The sequence below is a fragment of the Primulina eburnea genome, unplaced genomic scaffold, assembly GCF_022965805.1.
Source record: "Primulina eburnea isolate SZY01 unplaced genomic scaffold, ASM2296580v1 ctg591_ERROPOS100000, whole genome shotgun sequence".
NCBI lineage: Eukaryota > Viridiplantae > Streptophyta > Magnoliopsida > Lamiales > Gesneriaceae > Primulina > Primulina eburnea.
Window position 1 is genome coordinate 57761 of NW_027331377.1, and position 23358 is coordinate 81118.

Below are 23358 nucleotides of genomic sequence, written 5' to 3' on the forward strand. Positions count from 1 at the left end.
GCTAAAACATAGAACCAACTTCATACAAGCACCCAAAGCAATGACGTCCACTTACGACACATACAATTCAAAAACGTGGCAATTGACACTAAATCGGTTCCTACGACTTCTAGTGTATTCGAGTGCCTATCAACGCCGAACGACATGTAAAATAACAATCAAACATCATACTGATCATACCTAGATGCAACAACGATCACCCATCGATTCCAAACGAAGCCTGCCACAATAAAGTCTCAAAAACATATCAATACATAATTTTCTGAAAAATGCAGTTTGAGCAGTCCAACGAAAACGGTCATAACTCACTCATTTTTATCCAAATATTTCGAATTTTATATCAAATCGAAGGTATCAAAAAGTTATACAATTTTCAAGCTGAAAGTTTTCTCAGATTCACGACCGAAAAATCGCAGTATTTGAAAATACAGTAAAAACGAGTTTCAGATCTAAAATTTTTCTCAAAACTGATCCAAACCCTTTTCTGCTCAAACGTTGAATGTCATTGATAAGCACAAATTATATAGCATTTTAGGGATTTTATTTTGTCATATTCGTGCTTATCTGGCATTTTTTATTCCAAGTCTCGCGCTTAATTCGTCTCATTATGGTTATTTGCAGGTTTGACCAAAAGATAGTGAAAGCCAAAGGAATGAAAGAAATGTCAAGCTCGCAGTGCCATGTCACGAAATACCCGGAAAAATAGGAAAGCTTCACAAGAGAGAACCCGGACCCAAAGACGGACACCGTCTAAGGGTCCGTGCACATCAACCCCCAAAGAAGAGAAAAGCCGAGTCTACACGGACCTGTAACCGGACCCCTACACGGGGTCCGTGTCCTTCACCATCCGAGAATCGATTTTACAGAGTCTACATGGACCCCAGGACGGACCTATACACGGGGTCCGTGTCCACCATTCGGGAAGAATTCTTGGGCAGAGTCTACACGGACCCTTTCCCGGATGCAAGCACGGGGTCCGTTTATGTAATATTAGAATGAGATCCTGCGAAGATTTGCTCGTGAATTTGAAGAGGAATAAAAGAGGAAAACCTAGACATTTTAAGGGGTTGTTGAATATTCGAGAGACAGCCGACTTTTGGAGGAAAAAGGCGCAAGTTTTGACACTTTTGAAGATGGCGACGACTGGGAAAAACGAGAGGAAAATCATCACACTTTACACGCAAGATCCGCGCCCGTCATTGAGATTTCTCTTCTCTTTTATTTTCTTATTTTTAGACATGAATTCAAACATTAAATTTGATTTTAGTTTTGAATTTATGGAGTAGTTTTTCTTGTGATCGGGACCACGATAGGGACAAACGACTGATTTTGTTTATTCGTTGGATGGTTTGATTCATAAATTATTTTATGTTATTGATTAATGTTTGCGTAATTTTCGTGCTTTTAATTTGGCAAATTATTTTCATGTTTGTCGTTCGATTTTGACTCGAAAGGGAATAGATTGAATTTAGCTTCAAAAATATTAATCAACACACGGTTAAACCGACTAGAAATAGTATTCGGTTTCAGTGTGTGATTTTAGGCGACAGCTGTAATTCTATCGTTGATGCATGCGTTTTCGTTTAATTAAATTCAATTAGAAATAATTGGACTGGTTAATGAAAACAAGATTATAAATTCTAGAAATAAATTTATAATTAAATTAGAGGATTACATCGTGACTTCGAATAATTGATAGTCGAATAATTACAGTGCTTGAATTTAATCAGAGTTTGTTACCGTTGTGTATTCCCGATCATTCTATTTAAATTTGAAAATCCCACGTTCCAATCTTCTCTGATGTTTGATTTAGTCATTAATTTCGCATAAATTAGTTTAAAATTTTACTTAGTTGAAATAATAATCAAATCGCTCGTTATTGTTTGCCTAGATTAAATAAAATAATTAAATCTTTGTAATTAAAAAATAGTCTCTGTGGGATCGATACTTGGACTGTTCGTCCATTTACTATAACTTGACCTAGTCCGCTTGCTAGAATTAATCCCAACCGAATTTGCCGATCAAGTTTTTGACGCCGTTGCCGGGGACTATTTATTTGATATTAGGATAAATTATTCGTTTGAGACTAGGCTTTTATTCTTAGTTTTAAATCTTTCATTCTTTCTTTAGCATTTTAATTAGATTAACTTTGTTTCAGCTTTTCATACTCTTTTGGAGCTTCAATCTTGCACTTTAATTTTGATTTCAGGGGTTAGCTCGTGTTATATGAGCCGTGCTCAAGACGTCAGGAATCTAGTGCCACTTGATCTTGAGATTGAAAGCACTCTCCGCAGTATCCGCAGAGCTCGAAGGAACAACGACTTAACCCTGGAGTTTGAATCTGAAGCATAATCTGAAATAGACCGTAAACCAGAGGTTGAGGAAATGGCCGGAGAATAGGATAATCGGACGCTGATGGAACTTCATCGACCCGCATTCGGAGGTTATGGGTCTAGTATTGTGCGTCCCACAATACAGGCTAATACATTTGAGCTTAAACCGGGCATCATCCAGATGATCCAACTTCAAGTCAAATTTGGAGGATCACCTTCCGAAGACCCTAATGCACATCTGGAAAACTTTCTGTCAATCTGTGACACAATCAAGTGCAATGGGGTGAGGACTGATGCCATTCGACTCAGATTATTCCCATTCTCCCTACAAGGAGAGGCTATGGAGTGGCTTCGAGACCTTCCAGCTGGCTCTATCACGACTTGGGAAGGATTGGTCGAGTTCTTTATGCACAGGTATTTTCCCCCAACTAAGATTACATAGTTAAGAAATGAAATTACATCATTTAGACAGAGAGATGGGGAATCACTGAATTCAGCATGGGCGAGTTTCAAGAAAATGTTAAGGATGTGCCCGAGACATGGCTTTTCAATAGGCCAACAGGTTGAGACATTCTATTATGGAGTAGATCCTTCTGTGAGATCTATGCTCGATGCGGCAGCAAACGGAAGCTTGTACAGGAAAACGGCAACCGCAGCGCTCGAAATCTTATCTAATATGGCAGAGAGCAATGTGGGTTGGCAAGACAACCGCAGGGAAAAGAAGGTAGGATTTCTAGAGATGGACGCTTTGACAGCGATCACAACAAAGCTTGACGGGTTGACACATCAGATGGCACAGTTACAGGCAAATAAATCAATACTAGTCAAACCGGTGCATAATATTCAGGGAAGTACTGAAACAGTTGGTGGATCATCTAGTGATATGCCCTTCGCGCCAAATATGTCTTGTGAGGGGATACAGTGCTTTGCAGGAGACTCGGTGAATTATGTGGGAAACCAAGGTCGTCCACAATACAATCCATACAGTTTTTCATATAACCCGGGCTGGAGGAATCATCCGAATTTTGGATGGAAGCAACCTGAAACTTCTGTTGAGCAACTACAGTTTAATCCGCCACAACATCCTACACAGCAAAGACCTCCTCAACAACAACCTAAACCGCCACAAGGTGCAGGACCTTCTATGCCACCTGGTTTCAAGCCACATGATAGAAAGTCGAATCTTGAGGATATGCTTGCCAAGTACATAGCTGGGAATGAGATGAGATGGCAAAACCATGATGCCATGATGCAAAGAGTGGAGACGCAACTAGGGCAGTTAGCGACACAAATGGCTACACGAGCTCCGGGTACACTACCTAGTGACACGGAAAAGAATCCAAAAGGTGTCAATGCTGTCACGGCGACGTCCCTCATAAAGCAAGAATTGATCGATGTTGAAGGAGATGAGAAGGAGAAGAACATATCCAAGCAAGAGTCCAATGACACGAGGGAGAAAGGTAAGTCTCTAAACTCAAACTCGAATATTGATATTAAATCACTCCTCTTTCCCCAAAGAGCAAAGCAACTGCAATTGGATACTCAATTTTCAAAATTTCTTTAGATTTTCAAAAAGCTGCATATAAATATTCCATTTGCAGAAGCTTTAGCTCAAATGCCTTCATATGCAAAATTTCTTAAAGAGATTTTATCAAAAAAGAGGAAATTAGGTGACTTTGAGACAGTTAACCTTTCGGAGGAATGTTCTGCAATTCTACAAAATAAACTCCCTCTAAAGCTTAAGGATCCAGGTAGTTTCTCTATCCCTTGCACTATTGGAACTTCAAATTTCAGTAAAGCTTTGTGTGACTTAGGTGCAAGCATTAACTTAATGCCATACTCTACTTTTGAGAAGTTACAGATAGATGAGGTAAAACCAACTACAATTTCCCTACAATTAGCTGATAGATCAATTAAATATCCTAGGGGAGTTGTAGAAGATGTGTTGGTGAAAGTTCATAAGTTCATATTTCCGGTGGATTTCATTGTGCTAGACATGGAGGAGGATCGAGAGATCCCTCTTATTTTAGGGAGACCATTCTTAGCCACCGGGAAAGCTTTGATAGATGTGCAAAAGGGCGAATTAGTCTTGAGGTTTAATGGAGAGAATGTCATATTCAATGTTTTTCAGTCCATCAAATATTCTAATGATACTTCTGATTGTTTTCGAATTGATGCTACTGATGAGTTTGTTGAGTGTGATTTACAGGGACTGATAGGTGAGGACCCTTTGGAGGTTTGCTTAACTCATTCGTCTCCACAAGAATTGGGAAAACAAGAGCTTGATGAATGTATCTCCTATTTGGAGGCAGGCAGACCGCTGTCGAAAACGGTAAACTCTAGGATTGGGGAGCTTGGGCATGTCCCACGACCTTTAAAATCATCCATCGAATAAGCCCCGATCCTAGAGATGAAACCTCTTCCCTCGCACTTAAAATATCTGTTTTTACTTGATAATGATAAACTTCCAGTGATTGTTTCATCTACTTTGACAGGTAAGGAGGAAGAAAAGTTGTTGTGAGTGTTGAGGGAGAATATCAAAGCCATCGGCTGGAGCATCGCAGACATTAAGGGGATCAGCTCTTCTATGTGTATGCACAAGATTCTGATGGAGGCCGATCACAAGACATCTACTCAACCTCAAAGGCGTCTGAACCCGGCTATGCTAGAAGTGGTGAAGAAAGAGGTGATTAAGCTACTGGACGCAGGTATTATCTACCCGATTTCTGATAGTAGGTGGGTCAGTCCAGTACAGGTTGTTCCAAAGAAAGGTGGGATCACTGTAATGAATTGATTCCCACGAGAACTGTTACAGGGTGGCGGGTTTGCATCGATTATAGAAAACTTAACAACGCCACCCGTAAAGATCATTTCCCCCTCCCGTTTATTGATCAAATGTTGGAAAGGCTAGCTGGCCATTCTTTTTATTGTTTTCTGGATGGTTATTCTGGTTATATGAAAATTCCAATTGACCCTGAAGATCAGGAGAAAACCACTTTTACTTGTCCTTATGGGACATTTGCATATAAACGAATGTCATTCGGTCTATGTAATGCACCAGCGACTTTCCAACGATGCATGATGGCAATTTTTCATGATATGATTGAGGATTTCATTGAGATATTCGTGGATGACTTTTCTGTATTCGGCTCCTCGTTTGATACTTGTTTAATTAACCTGTCTAAGGTTTTGGAGAGATGTGAGGAGTCGAATTTGGTCTTAAATTGGGAAAAATGTCATTTTATGGTGAGAGAGGGAATAGTGTTGGGGCATAAAATTTCTGAAAATGGGATTGAGGTTGATAAGGAAAAGATAGAAGTGATTGAGAAACTCCCAGCCCCAACCAAAATTAGAGGAGTGCGTAGTTTTCTCGGGCATGCGGGATTCTACAGACGTTTTATAAAAGATTTTTCTAGAATTGCCAAGCCTATGACTAATTTACTGATAAAAGAGGTGCCTTTTGATTTTTCTGTCGAGTGTGTGCAGGCATTTCAGATCCTGAAAGAGAAATTGATCAGAGCAACTGTGATGATAGCACCTGACTGGGGGTCGCCATTTGAGGTGATGTGTGATGCAAGCAACACAGCGCTAGGGGCAGCGTTGGGGAAAAAGAGAGAAAAATGTATCCATGTCATCTACTACGCTAGCATGACACTGTCAGCTGCCCAACTGAACTATGCCACTACAGAAAAAGAGCTCCTCGCCGTGGTGTTTGCTTTGGACAAGTTTAGATCATATTTGATAGGGAGTAAAGTTGTCGTGCACACCGACCATTCAGCATTGAAATATCTTATGTCCAAGAAGGATGCAAAACCAAGACTAATTCGCTGGATTCTTCTTTTGCAGGAATTTGACTTGGAAATAATCGATAGGAAGGGCACAGAAAATCAAGTTGCAGACCATCTCTCTCGTTTGGAAAATCCTATTCAAGGAAATGACTTTATTCGAGACGATTTTTCCGGATGAACAACTCTTTGAAATCAACAGTTTACCATGGTATGCCGATTTTGTTAATTATCTATCAAGTAAGTTCATTCCTCCCCACTTTACTTATCAGCAAAAGAAGAAATTTTTTTCCGATTTGAAATATTATTTGTGGGAGGATCCTTATTGTAAGGCTCGAGAATTATCGATACTATTGATGTTGGAATTGTAGAGATAAGAATGCACAATTATGAGATTTTGAGCAGCAGGGCCGAAGCCACACCGCACCCGCGGTGCTAAGACTACCGCACCCGCGGTGTAGGTGACAGAAAGTTGAGGGAAATTTGCGAAGCAACACCGCACCCGCGGTGCGTGCAAGACCGCACCCGCGGTGGTGGGACCGCACCCGCGGTGGTGCAAGCGCCGCACCCGCGGTGATCGAGATTCAGAAAATATTATTGCTGCCGAGAGCACAGCGCACCCGCGCTCTTGAGTTGCCGCACCCGCGGTGCTGCATGCAGAAGTGCCACCTTTGTTTGTGCTTATGACACATGGCATGTATATATATAGAGTCTCATGCTGATTCATTCTTCTCCATTTTCAGTAGAGAGAACCGAGAGCTCCTTCCAAAATTCCTCAAGTTCCTCATGGCTTTGAATTGAGCTTGTACAAAATTCATCCATCCAAATTTTGAGATAAGTAGGGATTATCGATCCTTGCATCGTTGGCTACGAAAGGACGTAAGTTTCTTACATTTCCAGCATGTTTCGAAATTCATATGTTGGAGAAGTTGTGATTTGCTTGAAGATATGTGTTCTTGATATCTTGAGCTTTATATAGTTGCTATCAGATTGATTTTCGGATATCGTATGCTTTTGTTCGAAATTCCAGCATGTGTTATGTGAAGATTTTACAGATTCTAACTGGTGGATTGATGTTTAGATGAGATCATGAGTTGTTGGGATTGATTATGATATTGTTGTGGTGAGATTGTATTATCGGTATCGAAGAAATACGTCGTTATGCCGTCGATTTTATACCGAATGTGATTCTTGAGTTGTACAAGATGGTTGAGTTGTGTTTTGATATATATAGCACATTCATTATCCCATTTCAGATTAATCTTGACAGAGTTGACATTCTGACTTTGAGACTTCGATCGACGATTCGACAAGAAAGGTATAATTCATGTGGTCACGGGATTGCACAACTCGATTCAGATTTGATACGAGTTTCCCTAAATCACATACTAGATTGTTATTACATTGATTATGTAATGCCTTGTTTATTGATTTATATTCGAGTCTTGAGATAGGAGAGATTGGCAGACTTGCCAAAACTAGACGTTTCGGTGTATCGTCGCATAGGAGCAGATTTGCTATATGTGTAGACCCTCGATACAGAGTTGACCGAAGTCTAGGAATAAGACGTACCGTTGCCCCGAGTGGTTGGGTAGGTGACAGACCGTCTTATTCACACCGGGATCCCTAGATTAGAAAAGAGTCGAGTCAAGATTTGAATTGTCGAATACAGATTTGTATTCTACTACATGTTTAGATTTTAATCATGTTACTTGATTTATGCTATGCATTTGTACATGATTTATGAGTTTTATACTGGGATATGTTCTCACCGGAGTTATCCGGCTGTTGTCGTGTCTGTATGTGTGCATGGCAACAGGTGGGGCAGGATCGGGGTCACGAGCTAGATGAGAGATGATGATAGCGTGGAGATCTCGGGCATTGCAGATTACTAGTGGTTTCTTATGGCACTTGTACTACTTATGTTTAGAGTTGTCATTTGAACACTAGTGAATGTTTGTACGAACAGACATGTATGTACATTATGTTGTTTATTTCAGTTAACGACATGTTATGCTATATCTATACATTTGAATTAATGTTAAAAGCAAATTTTTGACCCACATTTTCGAACAAAGATCCAATTAAATCCCAAAAGAATTGAGTTAGAGCCCGGGTCCCCACAACAGGTGGTATCAGAGCAGTAGGTTCTGTAGACTGAGATAGAATAGAATGAGCGGGGTAGATCGAGTCATCTTCCTTGCTTTTGAGATGCTAGCATGACTTATTGCTTTCCCTATTATATGTTGTATTGTTATCTGAATTGATTTACAGCATTTCAAGCCTGAATCAGAACCGATTCTCGATCAGAGGTATATGATCAGAGGAGGGCTGAGACAGATGACATTGATTATGTACTAATCAGTTTGATAATCAGATTTATGCCGCCTAGACGAGTGCCACAGCCAGAGCAGGGTAGCACATCAGGTGCACAGATGGACGTCACCGCTACACCGATGGAGACCTTATTGAAGAGATTCCAGTCTTTCCATCCGCCTACTCTGAAGGGCACAGAGAGTGCAGTAGAGTGCGAGAGCTGGCTTGATGATATCGAGATGCTGTTTGAGTCTTTGGCTTACACTGACGAACGACGTGTGAAGCTGATAGGGCATCAGATGCAAGAGGTTGCAAAGAGCTGGTGGTTGACTACAAAGAGAGCCTTGGAGCACCGAGGCATTGATATTACGTGGAAAGTTTTTAAAGATGAGTTCTATCAGCGCTTCTTCCCCGTCTCCTACCGGAAAGATAAGGGAGCTGAATTTGCGAATCTGAAGCAGGGACAGTGGAACATCGAGGAGTATGTTGCTAAATTTTCTGCATTGCTACGATTTGCACCGCATGTGGCCGGGAACGACGAGGCAGTGGCCGATCAGTTCATCAACGGGCTGAATCCCGATGTCTTTACTTTGGTGAACACGGGACGGCCTAACACTTTTTCAGAGGCACTGAACAGAGCTAAGGGAGCAGAGGCTGGCTTGATCAGGCAGCGAGGGGCTTCCTACGGTGTTCAGGGGCAGAGACCGCCACAACCTACTACCGTACAGTTTCCACCACCTCATCCTCGTTTTGACAGCGGAGCTAGTGGTAGTGGTAAGAAGGAATTTCTAAAGGCTAAGGGCAAGCAGTTTAAGAAATCTGGGAGTAGTTCATCGAGTTCGAGTGGATCTCGACAGAGAGGTCAGGGGTCAGATTATAGTGGCGCATACTGTGGTTCATGCGGAGGGCGACATGCTACGGAGCAGTGTCAAGGAGTTCTGGGACGCTGCAACATCTGTAGGCAACAGGGACATTTCGCCAGAGTTTGTCCCCAGAGGGGTGCACAACGATTCCAGAGCACAGGATCATCAGCACCAGCGCCACAGATGGAGAGACAGGCATCTTCGGTACACTCCTTTCAGCTACCCTCTACACAGACCCAGCAGAGGCCAGGAGGTAGTCAGACGGTGAGTCAGCCTCCTCGACAGCAGGCACGTGTTTTTGCCCTGACAGAGGAGCAGGCGCAGGAGGCGCCAGATGACGTCATTGCAGGTAATTGTTTCCTTTGCGGTTATCCTGCATATGTGTTGATAGACACAGGGGCATCGCATACATTCATATCTGAACATTTTGCATTGAGACATGCATTGCCTGTTGAGTCGATGTCGACAGTAGTGTCTATAGCTTCTCCGTTGGGAAGTGGTTTGATATCTGTGACTACTGTTAGACACTGTATGCTTCAGTTTGAGGGGCATGAGATTGATCTTGATTGTGTAGTACTTGGTTTGGCTGATTTTGATTGTATAGTTGGTATAGACATGTTGACCAAGTACAGGGCCACGGTAGATTGTTTCCACAAGATTGTCAGATTCAGACCCGAAATGACAGACGAGTGGAAATTCTACGGCAAGGGTTCCAGATCTCGGATTCCCTTAGTATCTGCTCTGACTATGAGTAGATTGCTTCAGAGAGGAGCAGAGGGCTTTCTCGTATATTCAGTAGACCTACTGAAGTCGAGCCCAGCATTGGCAGATCTGCCAGTGGTTTGCGAGTTTGCAGATGTTTTTCCTGATGAGATTCCAGGGTTGCCTCCGGTTCGAGAGGTTGATTTTAGCATAGACCTTGTGCCAGGCAGTGTTCCTATTTCGAGAGCTCCGTATAGGATGGCACCGATAGAACTGAAAGAGTTGAAAGCACAGTTGGAAGATCTTTTGTCCAAGGGATATATCAGATCCAGTGTATCACCTTGGGGTGCTCCGGTGTTTTTCGTTAGAAAGAAAGATGGTTCGATGCGACTGTGTATTGATTATAGGCAGTTGAACAAGGCGACCGTGAAGAACAAGTATCCGTTGCCTCGCATCGACGATTTGTTTGATCAGTTACAGGGATCTTCGGTATATTCGAAGATTGATTTGAGATCAGGGTATCATCAACTTAGAGTTAGAGATGTTGATATTCCGAAGACTGCATTCCGAACCAGGTATGGACACTACGAGTTTGTTGTTATGCCTTTCGGTTTGACGAATGCACCAGCGGTGTTTATGAGTTTGATGAACCGTATTTTTCAGAGCTATTTAGATGAATTTGTGATTGTATTTATTGACGACATTTTGGTGTATTCGAAGAGCTTGACCGAGCATGCAGATCACCTGAGGATTGTATTGAAGACTTTGAGGAATGAGCGGTTGTATGCCAAACTGTCCAAATGTGAATTCTGGTTGCGACAGGTTGTCTTCTTGGGGCATATTATATCTGGAGAGGGTATTGCGGTAGATCCGAGTAAAGTTGAGGCTGTGATCAGTTGGCCGAGACCGACTTCTGTGCCAGAGATACGCAGTTTAATGGGTCTAGCCGGGTATTATCGACGTTTTATTCGAGACTTCTCCAGTATAGCGAAGCCGATTACCCAGTTGACACAGAAGAACATGCCATTTGTGTGGTCAGAAGAGTGTGAGAGCAGTTTTGTTGAGCTGAAGAAGAGGCTGACTAGTGCGCCTGTCTTGACAATTCCATCAGGTACAGGTGAGTTCGTTGTATATTGTGATGCATCTCACAGAGGGCTTGGATGTGTTCTTATGCAGCGAGGGCACGTGATAGCATACGCCTCTAGACAGCTAAAGCCGCACGAGACTCGTTACCCGATTCATGATCTTGAATTGGCGGCGATTGTGTTTGCACTTAAGATCTGGCGTCATTATCTGTATGGCGAGAAATTTGAGATCTATTCCGATCATAAGAGCTTGAAGTATCTCTTTTCTCAGTCAGAGTTGAACATGAGGCAGCGACGATGGCTTGATCTGCTGAAAGATTTTGATTGCGAGATCAAGTACCATCCAGGAAAGGCGAATGCAGCGGCAGACGCCTTGAGTCGAAAGGTATGTTCTTTGTCCTTGTCGACTATAGGTGTATCGAGTTTAGTAGAAGATGGTTGCTTGTCTGGATTGACATTTGATACAGAGAGTAGACCGCTGCGACTTGCTGCGATTCAGATTGAGCCAGATCTGATTTCGAGGATCAAAGAAGCACAGAGAACTGATCCGAATGTACAGAGATCGATTGATATGGTCAGAGCTGGTCATATCTCAGAATATCAGGTCAGAGATTCTGTTCTGTATGTGCATAACCGTCTAGTGGTGCCCGATGTTTCAGATTTGAGACGACAGATCATGTCAGAGGCACACTGTAGTCGGTTCAGCATTCATCCTGGTGGCAGAAAGATGTACAATGATTTGAAGACACAATTCTGGTGGAAGCAGATGAAGACAGATATTGCAGAATTTGTGTCTAAATGTCTGAATTGCCAACAGGTGAAGGCAGAAAGGAAGAAACCCGGAGGTCTACTTCAGAGTTTGTCTGTTCCTGAATGGAAATGGGACCACATTTCCATGGACTTCGTGACGAAGTTACCTCGATCTTCGCGGGGCTGTGACGCGATTTGGGTTGTGATAGACAGACTGACCAAATCAGCGTGTTTTATTCCGTACCGGATGACCTATCGACATGATCAGATGGCCGAGTTGTATGTCAGAGAGGTCGTCAGATTGCACGGTGTGCCGAAGTCGATCGTATCAGATCGTGATCCATGATTCACTTCTCACTTTTGGCACAGCTTGCAGCAGGCTTTGGGTACGACTTTACACCTGAGCACTGCTTATCATCCCCAGACAGACGGACAGTCAGAACGGACTATCTAGACTTTAGAGGATATGCTGAGAGCTGTAGTACTAGACTTTGGTACTAGTTGGCAAGATTCATTGCCGTTGTGTGAGTTTTCATACAACAACAGCTATCAGACGAGCATAGAGATGGCACCGTTCGAAGCTTTATACGGAAAGAAATGCAGATCTCCGTTGTACTGGGATGATATTTCTGAGGTACCAGAGTTAGGGCCTGATATGATTCGTGCGATGACTGAGAAAGTGAAGATCATTCAGAAGAGAATGAAGACGGCACAGGATAGGCAAGCGAAGTACGCCAATATTAGACGTAGACCGTTAGTATTCGAACAGGGAGACAGAGTATTTCTGAAGATTTCACCTTTCAGAGGCGTTGTCAGATTTGGCAAGCGTGGAAAGTTGTCTCCTAGATACGTCGGTCCGTATGAGATCCTTGAGAAGATTGGCGATCGAGCTTACAGACTTGCTCTTCCTCCTTCATTGTCCAGTATACATGACGTTTTTCATGTATCGATGTTGCGTAGATATATGCCAGATGATTCTCATGTCATTCAACCTGACGAAGCCGAGTTAGATCAGACTTTGAGCTACGTCGAGCAACCAATACAGATTTTGGATCGGAAGGAAAAGAAGCTTAGAACCAAGACCATTCCGCTTGTGAAGATTCAGTGGAGTCGTCATGGCATCGAGGAAGCAACTTGGGAGACAGAGTCTGAGATGAGACAGAGGCATCCCGAGCTATTTGTATGATGTGAGTTTTCTTTCAGTTCTAATGTCATTTCTTCCTTTACTATGATTGATTAAGAGGTTTGCGAGTTCGAGGACGAACTCCTGTCTAAGAGGGGGAGAAATGTAAGGCTCGAGAATTATCGATACTATTGATGTTGGAATTGTAGAGATAAGAATGCACAATTATGAGATTTTGAGCAGCAGGGCCGAAGCCACACCGCACCCGCGGTGCTAAGACTACCGCACCCTCGGTGTAGGTGACAGAAAGTTGAGGGAAATTTGCGAAGCAACACCGCACCCGCGGTGCGTGCAAGACCGCACCCGCGGTGGTGGGACCGCACCCGCGGTGGTGCAAGCGCCGCACCCGCGGTGATCGAGATTCAGAAAATATTATTGCTGCCGAGAGCACAGCGCACCCGCGCTCTTGAGTTGCCGCACCCGCGGTGCTGCATGCAGAAGTGCCACCTTTGTTTGTGCTTATGACACATGGCATGTATATATATAGAGTCTCATGCTGATTCATTCTTCTCCATTTTCAGTAGAGAGAACCGAGAGCTCCTTCCAAAATTCCTCAAGTTCCTCATGGCTTTGAATTGAGCTTGTACAAAATTCATCCATCCAAATTTTGAGATAAGTAGGGATTATCGATCCTTGCATCGTTGACTACGAAAGGACGTAAGTTTCTTACATTTCCAGCATGTTTCGAAATTCATATGTTGGAGAAGTTGTGATTTGCTTGAAGATATGTGTTCTTGATATCTTGAGCTTTATATAGTTGCTATCAGATTGATTTTCGGATATCGTATGCTTTTGTTCGAAATTCCAGCATGTGTTATGTGAAGATTTTACAGATTCTAACTGGTGGATTGATGTTTAGATGAGATCATGAGTTGTTGGGATTGATTATGATATTGTTGTGGTGAGATTGTATTATCGGTATCGAAGAAATACGTCGTTATACCGTCGATTTTATACCGAATGTGATTCTTGAGTTGTACAAGATGGTTGAGTTGTGTTTTGATATATATAGCACATTCATTATCCCATTTCAGATTAATCTTGACAGAGTTGACATTCCGACTTTGAGACTTCGATCGACGATTCGACAAGAAAGGTATAATTCATGTGGTCACGGGATTGCACAACTCGATTCAGATTTGATACGAGTTTCCCTAAATCACATACTAGATTGTTATTACATTGATTATGTAATGCCTTGTTTATTGATTTATATTCGAGTCCTGAGATAGGAGAGATTGGCAGACTTGCCAAAACTAGACGTTTCGGTGTATCGTCGCATAGGAGCAGATTTGCTATATGTGTAGACCCTCGATACAGAGTTGACCGAAGTCTAGGAATAAGACGTACCGTTGCCCCGAGTGGTTGGGTAGGTGACAGACCGTCTTATTCACACCGGGATCCCTAGATTAGAAAAGAGTCGAGTCAAGATTTGAATTGTCGAATACAGATTTGTATTCTACTACATGTTTAGATTTTAATCATGTTACTTGATTTATGCTATGCATTTGTACATGATTTATGACATTGCATGCATCCATGTTTTATACTGGGATATGTTCTCACCGGAGTTATCCGGCTGTTGTCGTGTCTGTATGTGTGCATGGCAACAGGTGGGGCAGGATCGGGGTCACGAGCTAGATGAGAGATGATGATAGCGTGGAGATCTCGGGCATTGCAGATTCCTAGTGGTTTCTTATGGCACTTGTACTACTTATGTTTAGAGTTGTCATTTGAACACTAGTGAATGTTTGTACGAACAGACATGTATGTACATTATGTTGTTTATTTCAGTTAACGACATGTTATGCTATATCTATACATTTGAATTAATGTTAAAAGCAAATTTTTGACCCACATTTTCGAACAAAGATCCAATTAAATCCCAAAAGAATTGAGTTAGAGCCCGGGTCCCCACACTTATTTGTTTAGAATATATGCAGACGGTATAATCCGTAGTTGTGTTCCCCAAGAAGAGGTAAGTGAAATTTTGTTTCATTGTCATGCTGGTCCGGCTGGAGGCCACTTTGGGGCAACTAGAACTGCATCCAAAGTCCTCTAGTCCTGTTTTTATTGGCCTACTCTTTTTAAGGATGCACATGAATATGTCACAAAATGTTCAAATTGTCAGCGCACAGGTAATATCTCCAAGAGACATGACTTACCTCTTAATAATATTCTTGTATGTGAATTATTTGATGTATGGAGTATCGATTTCATGGGTCCGTTCCCGATTTCTTTTGGGAACAAGTATTAATTGGTGGCTGTAGACTATGTTTCTAAGTGGGTGGAAGCAATTGCATGCAAAACAAATGATTCTAGGGTTGTCGTTCAATTTCTTATGAAAAATATTTTTTCACGTTTTGGCACACCTAGAGCCATTATTAGCGATATGGGCACTCACTTTTGTAATCGTCAGTTTGATAGTCTGTTGGCTAAGTATGGGGTCCGACATAAGGTGGCAACACCTTATCACCCCCAAACTAGTGGCCAAGTCGAGGTTTCAAACAGAGAACTGAAACGTATTCTTGAGAAGACCGTCGGTGCTTCGAGGAAAGAATGGTCTAGGAAACTCGACGATGCACTGTGGGCATACCGCACTGCTTTTAAAACCCCCATTGGCATGTCTCCTTTTAAATTGCTGAATGGGAAGTCGTGTCACCTACCTGTCGAACTTGAGCTTAAGGCTTACTGGGCTAGTAAATTTTTAAATTTTGATGCTAAAGCCACAGGTGACGAGAGAGTGCTACAACTGAATGAACTGGATGAGTTTAGGTTGGAAGCCTACGAGAATGCCAAGCTTTACAAAGAGAAAACCAAACGTTGGCATGATCAGAACATAGTCCATCGAGAATTTGTGGTGGGACAACTGGTCATGTTATATAATTCTCGCCTGAAATTGATGCCAGGTAAGTTGCGTTCACGGTGGTCAGGTCCATATACTATCACACAAGTTTTCCCTTATGGGACCGTAGAGATCATTAGTGAAGCTACTGGAGTTTTCAAAGTTAATGGACATAGGCTGAAGGTTTATCATGGTGGGACCATACCCGATGAGCCGACCACAGTGGATCTGCAGGATCCAAACTGAATCAAGGGAGTACAGTTAGGCTATCGACTCTAAATTTAGCGCTTACTGGGAGGCAACCCAGTGTTTTATTTTAGTTTTCTTTCTATTTTTGTTTTATGCATTTGTTTAGTGTGCTAATCTCAGTTAATGGTGATCCAGGTAATTCATTCACTAGTGGTGGAATTTCTCAAGTGTGGAAGAATCTATCAGGGCGATCGGTTTCAAAACCTCAAATTGACCAGGGGAGTTTTTGTACAATTCTTGCATCTTGTGTGCTTTATTGAGTGCCAAATTTTTCTTTAGATTTATAGAATTGTACATGCATGGCATAACATTTGGGTTTGGGACGTATTTTTTTAATCAAAAAAAAATTCGTTTTCTAGTCTCGAGTTGGAATTGAATTGTTATTGGAGGCTATTGACCGTAGATTGGCGGTGTTGTCCTCTAAATTCTTGAGTTGGTATTGAGTTGTGCATTATTTTGGTTGTTTGGGATCAATTGAATTGTGTTTCTGAGTTGGGATTGCTGTGATCCTTTGTTTGCCCCTTTGAGTCCGGCCGTTTACATCATCATGCCTCCTCGTCGACTAACCAGTAAGCGTGCACGAAGCGAGGCTTCCTCATCGTCTAGACACGCAAGAGTGCAGTTTGATTCCTCTAGATTCACCTCCCTCGAGAACTCTGAATGGTACTCGGCCCTCCACGGGAACTCCGTAATCGTTGAGCGTTCTATTCATCCGAGGATTGACGCCGAGGTGCCTCTGAGGGCTGAATTCGATAAGTTTGGTTGGGGGCCCCTCTTGGACATCTCCGGCCCATATTACCCTGACTTGATCTGGCAATTTTACGCAAATGTAGAAGAGAAAGAGATCACCGGATTGCCTCACTTGCGTAATTATGTAAAAGGCGTGCCGATTGAGGTGACCAGCACATACTTGGCTGCGATTTTAGGTGTCCCAGATGAAGGGCCGCCGGTGTCCTTCAATCAGTTAGATATCTTCTTCTCGGACATCACTTTTAGGATCCCACAGGCACGGGACCGCCTCCAGTATGATACGACCCCAACCGGATCCCGCTCCAGCGTCCTCCCGACGTCCCTCCCGCTGCTGGATCGTTTGATCTGTTATTTCACTGAGGCCAACATTATTCCGAGGAAGGCAGGCAACAATGAGGTCCGTCATATGGATCTGTACATCATTGATAAGATGTTGAATGGATTGGGGGCAATTCCTGCTATTCCGGTGGCGTCAATTATCATTTCCCATATGCGTTCCGTCGCTCACATTGACCCCACCAAGAATAGAAAGCCGTATGCCCCGTTCCCCATCATCATAGCCCGGATTTTGGCGGCCCATGGTGTCGACTTCACGGGTGAGACATCCTTCCTGCCCACCTCTACCCATATGCTCACTATTCAGGCCATGCAGGGTATGTTCTTCATTTTCGCCAGGGTGCGTGGTATCGTAATCCCGGGAGTCGACATCTCAGTCCTCATCCCCGTGATCCTCCAGTACCTCCCCCTGCACTTGCTGACAGGGCCTGGGAAGCTCATGAGGAGGAAGAAGCGGCATTGCATGTGGGGACCCCGACGCTAATCATCTTCTTAATCATCGTTGGGATTAAATTATTAGTTCTGATAAAACAGGGTCTAAAAATTTTTCTTTTTAAAATGTAAATGCGGAAGGTAATGGCATCTAATAATATACATATCTGTATAAAACTACATTTCAGTATAAGGTACAACACTGTACAACCTAAATCTAAGGTTCAAATACTAATTTCAAGTATTAAAATAAAATCTATCCAAGTCCGGAATCACCACGCTAAACTCGTCTTCTCTCGTCGTCTTCTTGACCCCGATCAAGCCCCACCTGTTGTCATGCACACATACAAAACAATACAACAGCCGGATAACTCCGGTGAGAATAAATCCCAGTATAAAACATGGTAAACATGCATATACACATAATAATTCATGAAACATGCCGTCATGAATAAAATAAATAACAATAGTAATAGAGTTCATCATCTATGAAATCTAATCTAACTAAACATGCAACTCAAATCAGATAAGCATGCATATAACAATCTAAATCATGAAACATGCTGTCATGACCGAAAGCAATAACATGGGTTTCATAGTCTATGAAACCACATCTTTAAACACATGCAGTTCTAGTCAAATCATGTCTAGACTCGACTCAACTATAACTCTAGGGATCCCGGTGTGAATAAGACGTCAATGGCTGTCACCTACCCTCCCAATCGGGGTGACTGTACGTCTTATTCCTAGACTTCGGTCTGAGCTGTATCAACGGATGCAATAGGAGTCAAAGCTGCTCCTAAGCTGAGATACACCGAACATCTAGAAATATGACAATGGCTGTCAAAGACTCTCCTATCTTAGATGCAATGAATATCAATCTATAAACAAACATGCTCATATTCATATCTGAATATGACAATAGTATCATACACTTGAATACAATTCTATAATCAAAGCATAACATATCAAAGTATAATTAACAGTCTAGTATGTGATTTTGTTGGGAAACTCAAAATGAGATCTCACTTGAGTTGTGGCTTCCCAAATATCACATGAATTATACCTTTGTCTTCCCTGTCTGACGAAGACGATGACCTGTACTCAAATCTGTCCATATCCAATCTGAAAAGACAATATTGAATACATAATATCAATGAATAACTCAATTCACAATCTGTTCTGATCAATACTCAATTCAGTATACAATCTGATCAATGTCTGAACAAGATACAATCTGAGTCATATCAATAATATCACAATCTAATCGAAATCATATCTGAATCTGATCAATCTAACTCAGTTGATGTTTCGACGGCATAACAATACAATCTGAATAGCCCCGTCAATCTGAACATCACAAATATAATACTGAAACTCATAATCGGTGTCAATACAATCATACTCTGAATACTAACACAATTCTGATATAGAATCTCAGTCAATATCTTTCAAAAATCATAACAATTACATAAACAGTCTGTTCTTTAATCTGACTTCAATTCTATAATGTCTACGGTAGCAGAAACACCATATTTGATTCATAATCAGTTCTGACAATATCATAATTGCAAAACATGTCTAAACGTAACAAAACTTACGTCCAGTTGTAGCTCACGTCAATAGGAGCTCTGTACCCAAGTCGGATTTAAAATCTAACAGACGGATTTCTCGCAAATTATAAAATAAGCACCGAAGAACCTTTAAGGCTTTTCCCAGCTATTCCTTTCCTTTTTCTGTTTCTGAAGGAATATAAGCTTGTATATATATATATACACACATATATACATACACGTTGTACAAATAAAGCCAAATGTCTTGTTCTTGTTCTGCATGTCCCGCGCTCGGGCGGTCATAAGTTACCGCTCGGGCGCGGCAATTTCTGTCGAGATACTCGGCTGAACATCTCCTGGCGCTCAGGCCGTAATATTCTACCGCTCGGGCGCCAAACATTCTGTCCAAGAAGTAAAATTGGCGCTCGGGCGGTTCTTTTCTGCCGCTCGGGCGCGAGATGTTCGGCCTAACATCTTGAGATGTTTGGTTCAACATCTTGGCTTAAAATAAACCAACTCCCTGCTTCGTCATTTGAGTTCCTATAACCTCAATTCATCACAATCTTGTCAATTAATCAACATCTGATTACAGTAATTAAATCCGGGCATTACATTTCTCCCCCTCTTAGATCTGAGTTCGTCCTCGAACTCGTAAGCAATCAATTCAGATATATCAGAAGAAATGTATATAGAGTTTAAATCAGAACTCATCTCGATGAATCAATTCTGAAATCTTAATCTCATATCAGATTCTATCTCTCAAATAGTTTCTTTGAGATTCTGAGAATCTTACTGTGTTTTCAACAACAGAATAATCTTCGTGCTGAAGTATTCTTCTTTTACGGATCTCCTATTCCAATCTGGAATAAGAATTCAAGAAGCATCATGTCATATACCCCTCAAAATAGTTCTGACAAAATCAATCTCGTAATACTGGCTATACAACATCCGTATAAACCAATCTACAGCTCATCACCTATCAGTACCATCAGCTGTTATCAAATCTGTTTATCTCAAACAAAGGCATATACAATCTTTAGTTTCATATACCAATCGTCATCATCCGACGTTGGTTTCTTAAATATGTCCATTCTGAACTGTCTTAATAGCTATTGTCATACAGTAATTCATACAGTGACAATAAGTCATAATAATTAGTGCTAACATCCAGCACTAAAGCTGTACCAAAGTCTTCTAATATCTGGCTAATACATTCTGACAGTCTGTCAATCTGTAAAACCATCTAAGAGAGAGCTCGTGATATACTCTGTCACACATACAAAATCAATCAATAATCACAATCTGATATATTCTATTGTGGCCTTCTGATTATTCTGACCACTTCTTTGACATCGATCTGTGTCATTTGGTCATGTTTGTACGTTATCTGGTACAAACTGATAGATATAGATTGAACAATCTGTCAATCATAATCATATCATCTTACCCTCTGAAGAAAATGGCGGTAATGTCATTACGAAAGCCATAGAAATGCACTCCCATTTCTATTCAGAAATATACAAATTCTGTAATAATCTTCTGATTCCTATCTTTCTGTCTTCTTCTATTGGCAATTTAGATGTATCAGTATGATTTCTGCCAGCATTTCAGTACCATTTCTGTCCTAACTGATTTAATCTGTCTATAACAAAACTGTCTGTTATCTGAATAAAAACTGAATCCATCACTGTGCATGTCTAACACTATCTGTGATATCTGATTCGAACTATTCGGCACCAACAATCAGTTACTAATATATATTAAAGAAGAAATACCTACCTGGTATTCGGCTCTGACTCTCAATGTCAATTCTGTTATACAATTCTGAAACATTCTAACACATTCTGATCTCATTTCTGAACTGCTGTAACTCTTGAAAATAACTCTGATACAATTGAACTGTATATATTCTCAACGGTTCACAACAATCTGTATCATATACGGATTCAAAACAACAGTAATATCAAATCAGATACAAAATATCAGTAACCTATACAGATCTAGTGAGTTCAGTGAACTCATAAAACAAAGATTTCTGATAAATATCTTCATGTCATCCTGATCAACTGTTATATCACATCTGCAACTGAAATAAGCTTCCAAAAACAATATAAGATATCTCAAATACTGATTTAGAACAATAATACTCAGCAGATATAAAGCAACAGTCGAAAATAATCTGCCAAATCAGATAAAACTACATTTCTGACATTTCTGAAATTTCTGATCTCTCTGATATCGATATCTTATTAATCACTGATTGCAATCTCAACTGTAACAAAATCAATCTGTATACAACTTCAGATAACACATATTCTGAATACAATTTGTTTCAAGCAAGATTCTTATCTGAACAATTTCTGTATACAATCATCACAGTTCTCAGAACATTCAATGTAATCTTCAGATATTCGATTAAATAAATCAAATGCTGCAATTATATCAAAGTCTCATAGATACAATGAGCATAAAATCATCAGAACATCTCTGGAGATACAGACACATGTCAAAGAGAAACACTAAATCAGATGTAACTCCTGGTCGATATTCTTCTACTGATCTTTCAATTCATTCTGTATCATTCTGTACATTCAATGTTATTCTGTGCTGAACTCTAAAACAACACTCAATATCTGATCTGAATTCAATTCTGAAATCTATCTTTCTGATATAAAGCCATTCTAACATCTTATCTAGGCAAACATCAGCCAATTCATACATCATTGGCAAATCTGCCAATGCTAGGCTCGATTTCAGTAAATCTACTGAATACATAAGGATACCATCTGTTCCTTTCTGTATTGATCGAGTCATAGACAACACAGATATCAAAGGAATTCTAAATCTAGAATCCTTATCGTGGTATCTCCACGGATCAGTCATCTCTGATCTAACTCTTACCATTTCTAGCAAAATTCTACAATATGTCTATACTTGTTCAGCATATACATATCAATAATGTGTTCAAATCAGAAAACACAAGTACATCATAATCTATCTCTATTTCATTCTCATCTTACTGTAGTATACAATCTTCTACAGAAATTTCTGATATCAACATTTCCTCAACAAGTAAGGACATCAATACTACAGTACATACAAACCCCACCGATACATCATATATCAATGCAATTCAGTCTAAGATAATCATAGGGAATGCATTAGTATATCTCAATACATATGCAATCTAATCATAAAGAATAGTACCTGTTGTGGATTCTGGTTCTGTTTTTTTTTTCAATTGAACTCTGTTCCCTACAGTCTTCGGGAACGCTTCTGGGGACAGACTTTAGCAAAGTGTCCCGGCTGTCCACAAATATTGCATCTACCAGTCACTCCCTGGCATTGCTCGGTGGAATGTCTCCCTCCGCAACTCCTGCAATACACTCCAGCATGGCTCGGACTAGAACCACTGGAACTCGAGGAATCACCCCTTAACTTCTTGAATGGTTTCTTCCGAGCTTTCAGCAAATCTTGCTTTCCACTCGTACTACCTCGATCAAATCGGAGAGGGGATTGCTGTGTCTGGGGTTGCTTCACACACAACCTCCCTAGCTGTCTAATCAGACTTGCCTCAGCTTTCTTTGCTCTACTCAAGATGTCAGGAAAATGGTAAGGTCGCTGCAGCTTCATAAATGCAACTACCTCCGAATTCAGCCCTCTGATGAACTGATTCACTACAGCTTCATCATTTCTAGCTAAATGAGGAGCAAAATGCAGTAGAGTAGAGAATTTAGCAATATATTGGTCAATATTCAGCTGCCCTTGGCTCAAATTCTCAAACTCTGCTTTCTTGTCCTCTCGGTACGAGACTGAGAAAAATCGTCGATAAAATTTTGTTCTGAATATTTCCCACGAAATCACTGTACCTCTCTGTGCCCACATTCTTCTACTAGTAATCCACCAACTCCTGGCGGCTTCTCGTAACTGATAAGGTACCATTTTAACTCTTTGTTCATCTGTACAATCAAGTAAATCGAACAAGATTTCTATATCATCAAACCAATTCTGACAATCTTCAGATGTCTCGGTACCACTCAGAATCGGCGGCTGTAATAACTCAAATTCTTTCATCTTTTCTTCTAACTGAATTTCTGATACATCTCTCTGTTCAGACGAAGTACTGCCCTTTTTTGAAATTCTTCGCGGAGGTATATCTGAATATCACACAGATTA

The 23358-nt window shown here is 41.1% G+C and overlaps 1 protein-coding gene across 1 annotated transcript; it reads left to right on the top strand.

Moving 5' to 3' along the window:
- The first annotated feature begins 15409 nt into the window (after positions 1-15409).
- LOC140821491 (uncharacterized) lies at positions 15410-16108 on the top strand. Its single transcript, XM_073181982.1, has one exon. It carries the CDS (start codon positions 15410-15412, stop codon positions 16106-16108), a length of 699 nt encoding a protein of 232 aa, XP_073038083.1.
- The last annotated feature ends 7250 nt before the right edge of the window (positions 16109-23358 follow it).

Bases quoted from the DNA above. Each gene is read 5' to 3' on its own strand.
- LOC140821491 (XM_073181982.1), top strand. From the start codon at position 15,410: ATGGGCACTCACTTTTGTAATCGTCAGTTTGATAGTCTGTTGGCTAAG.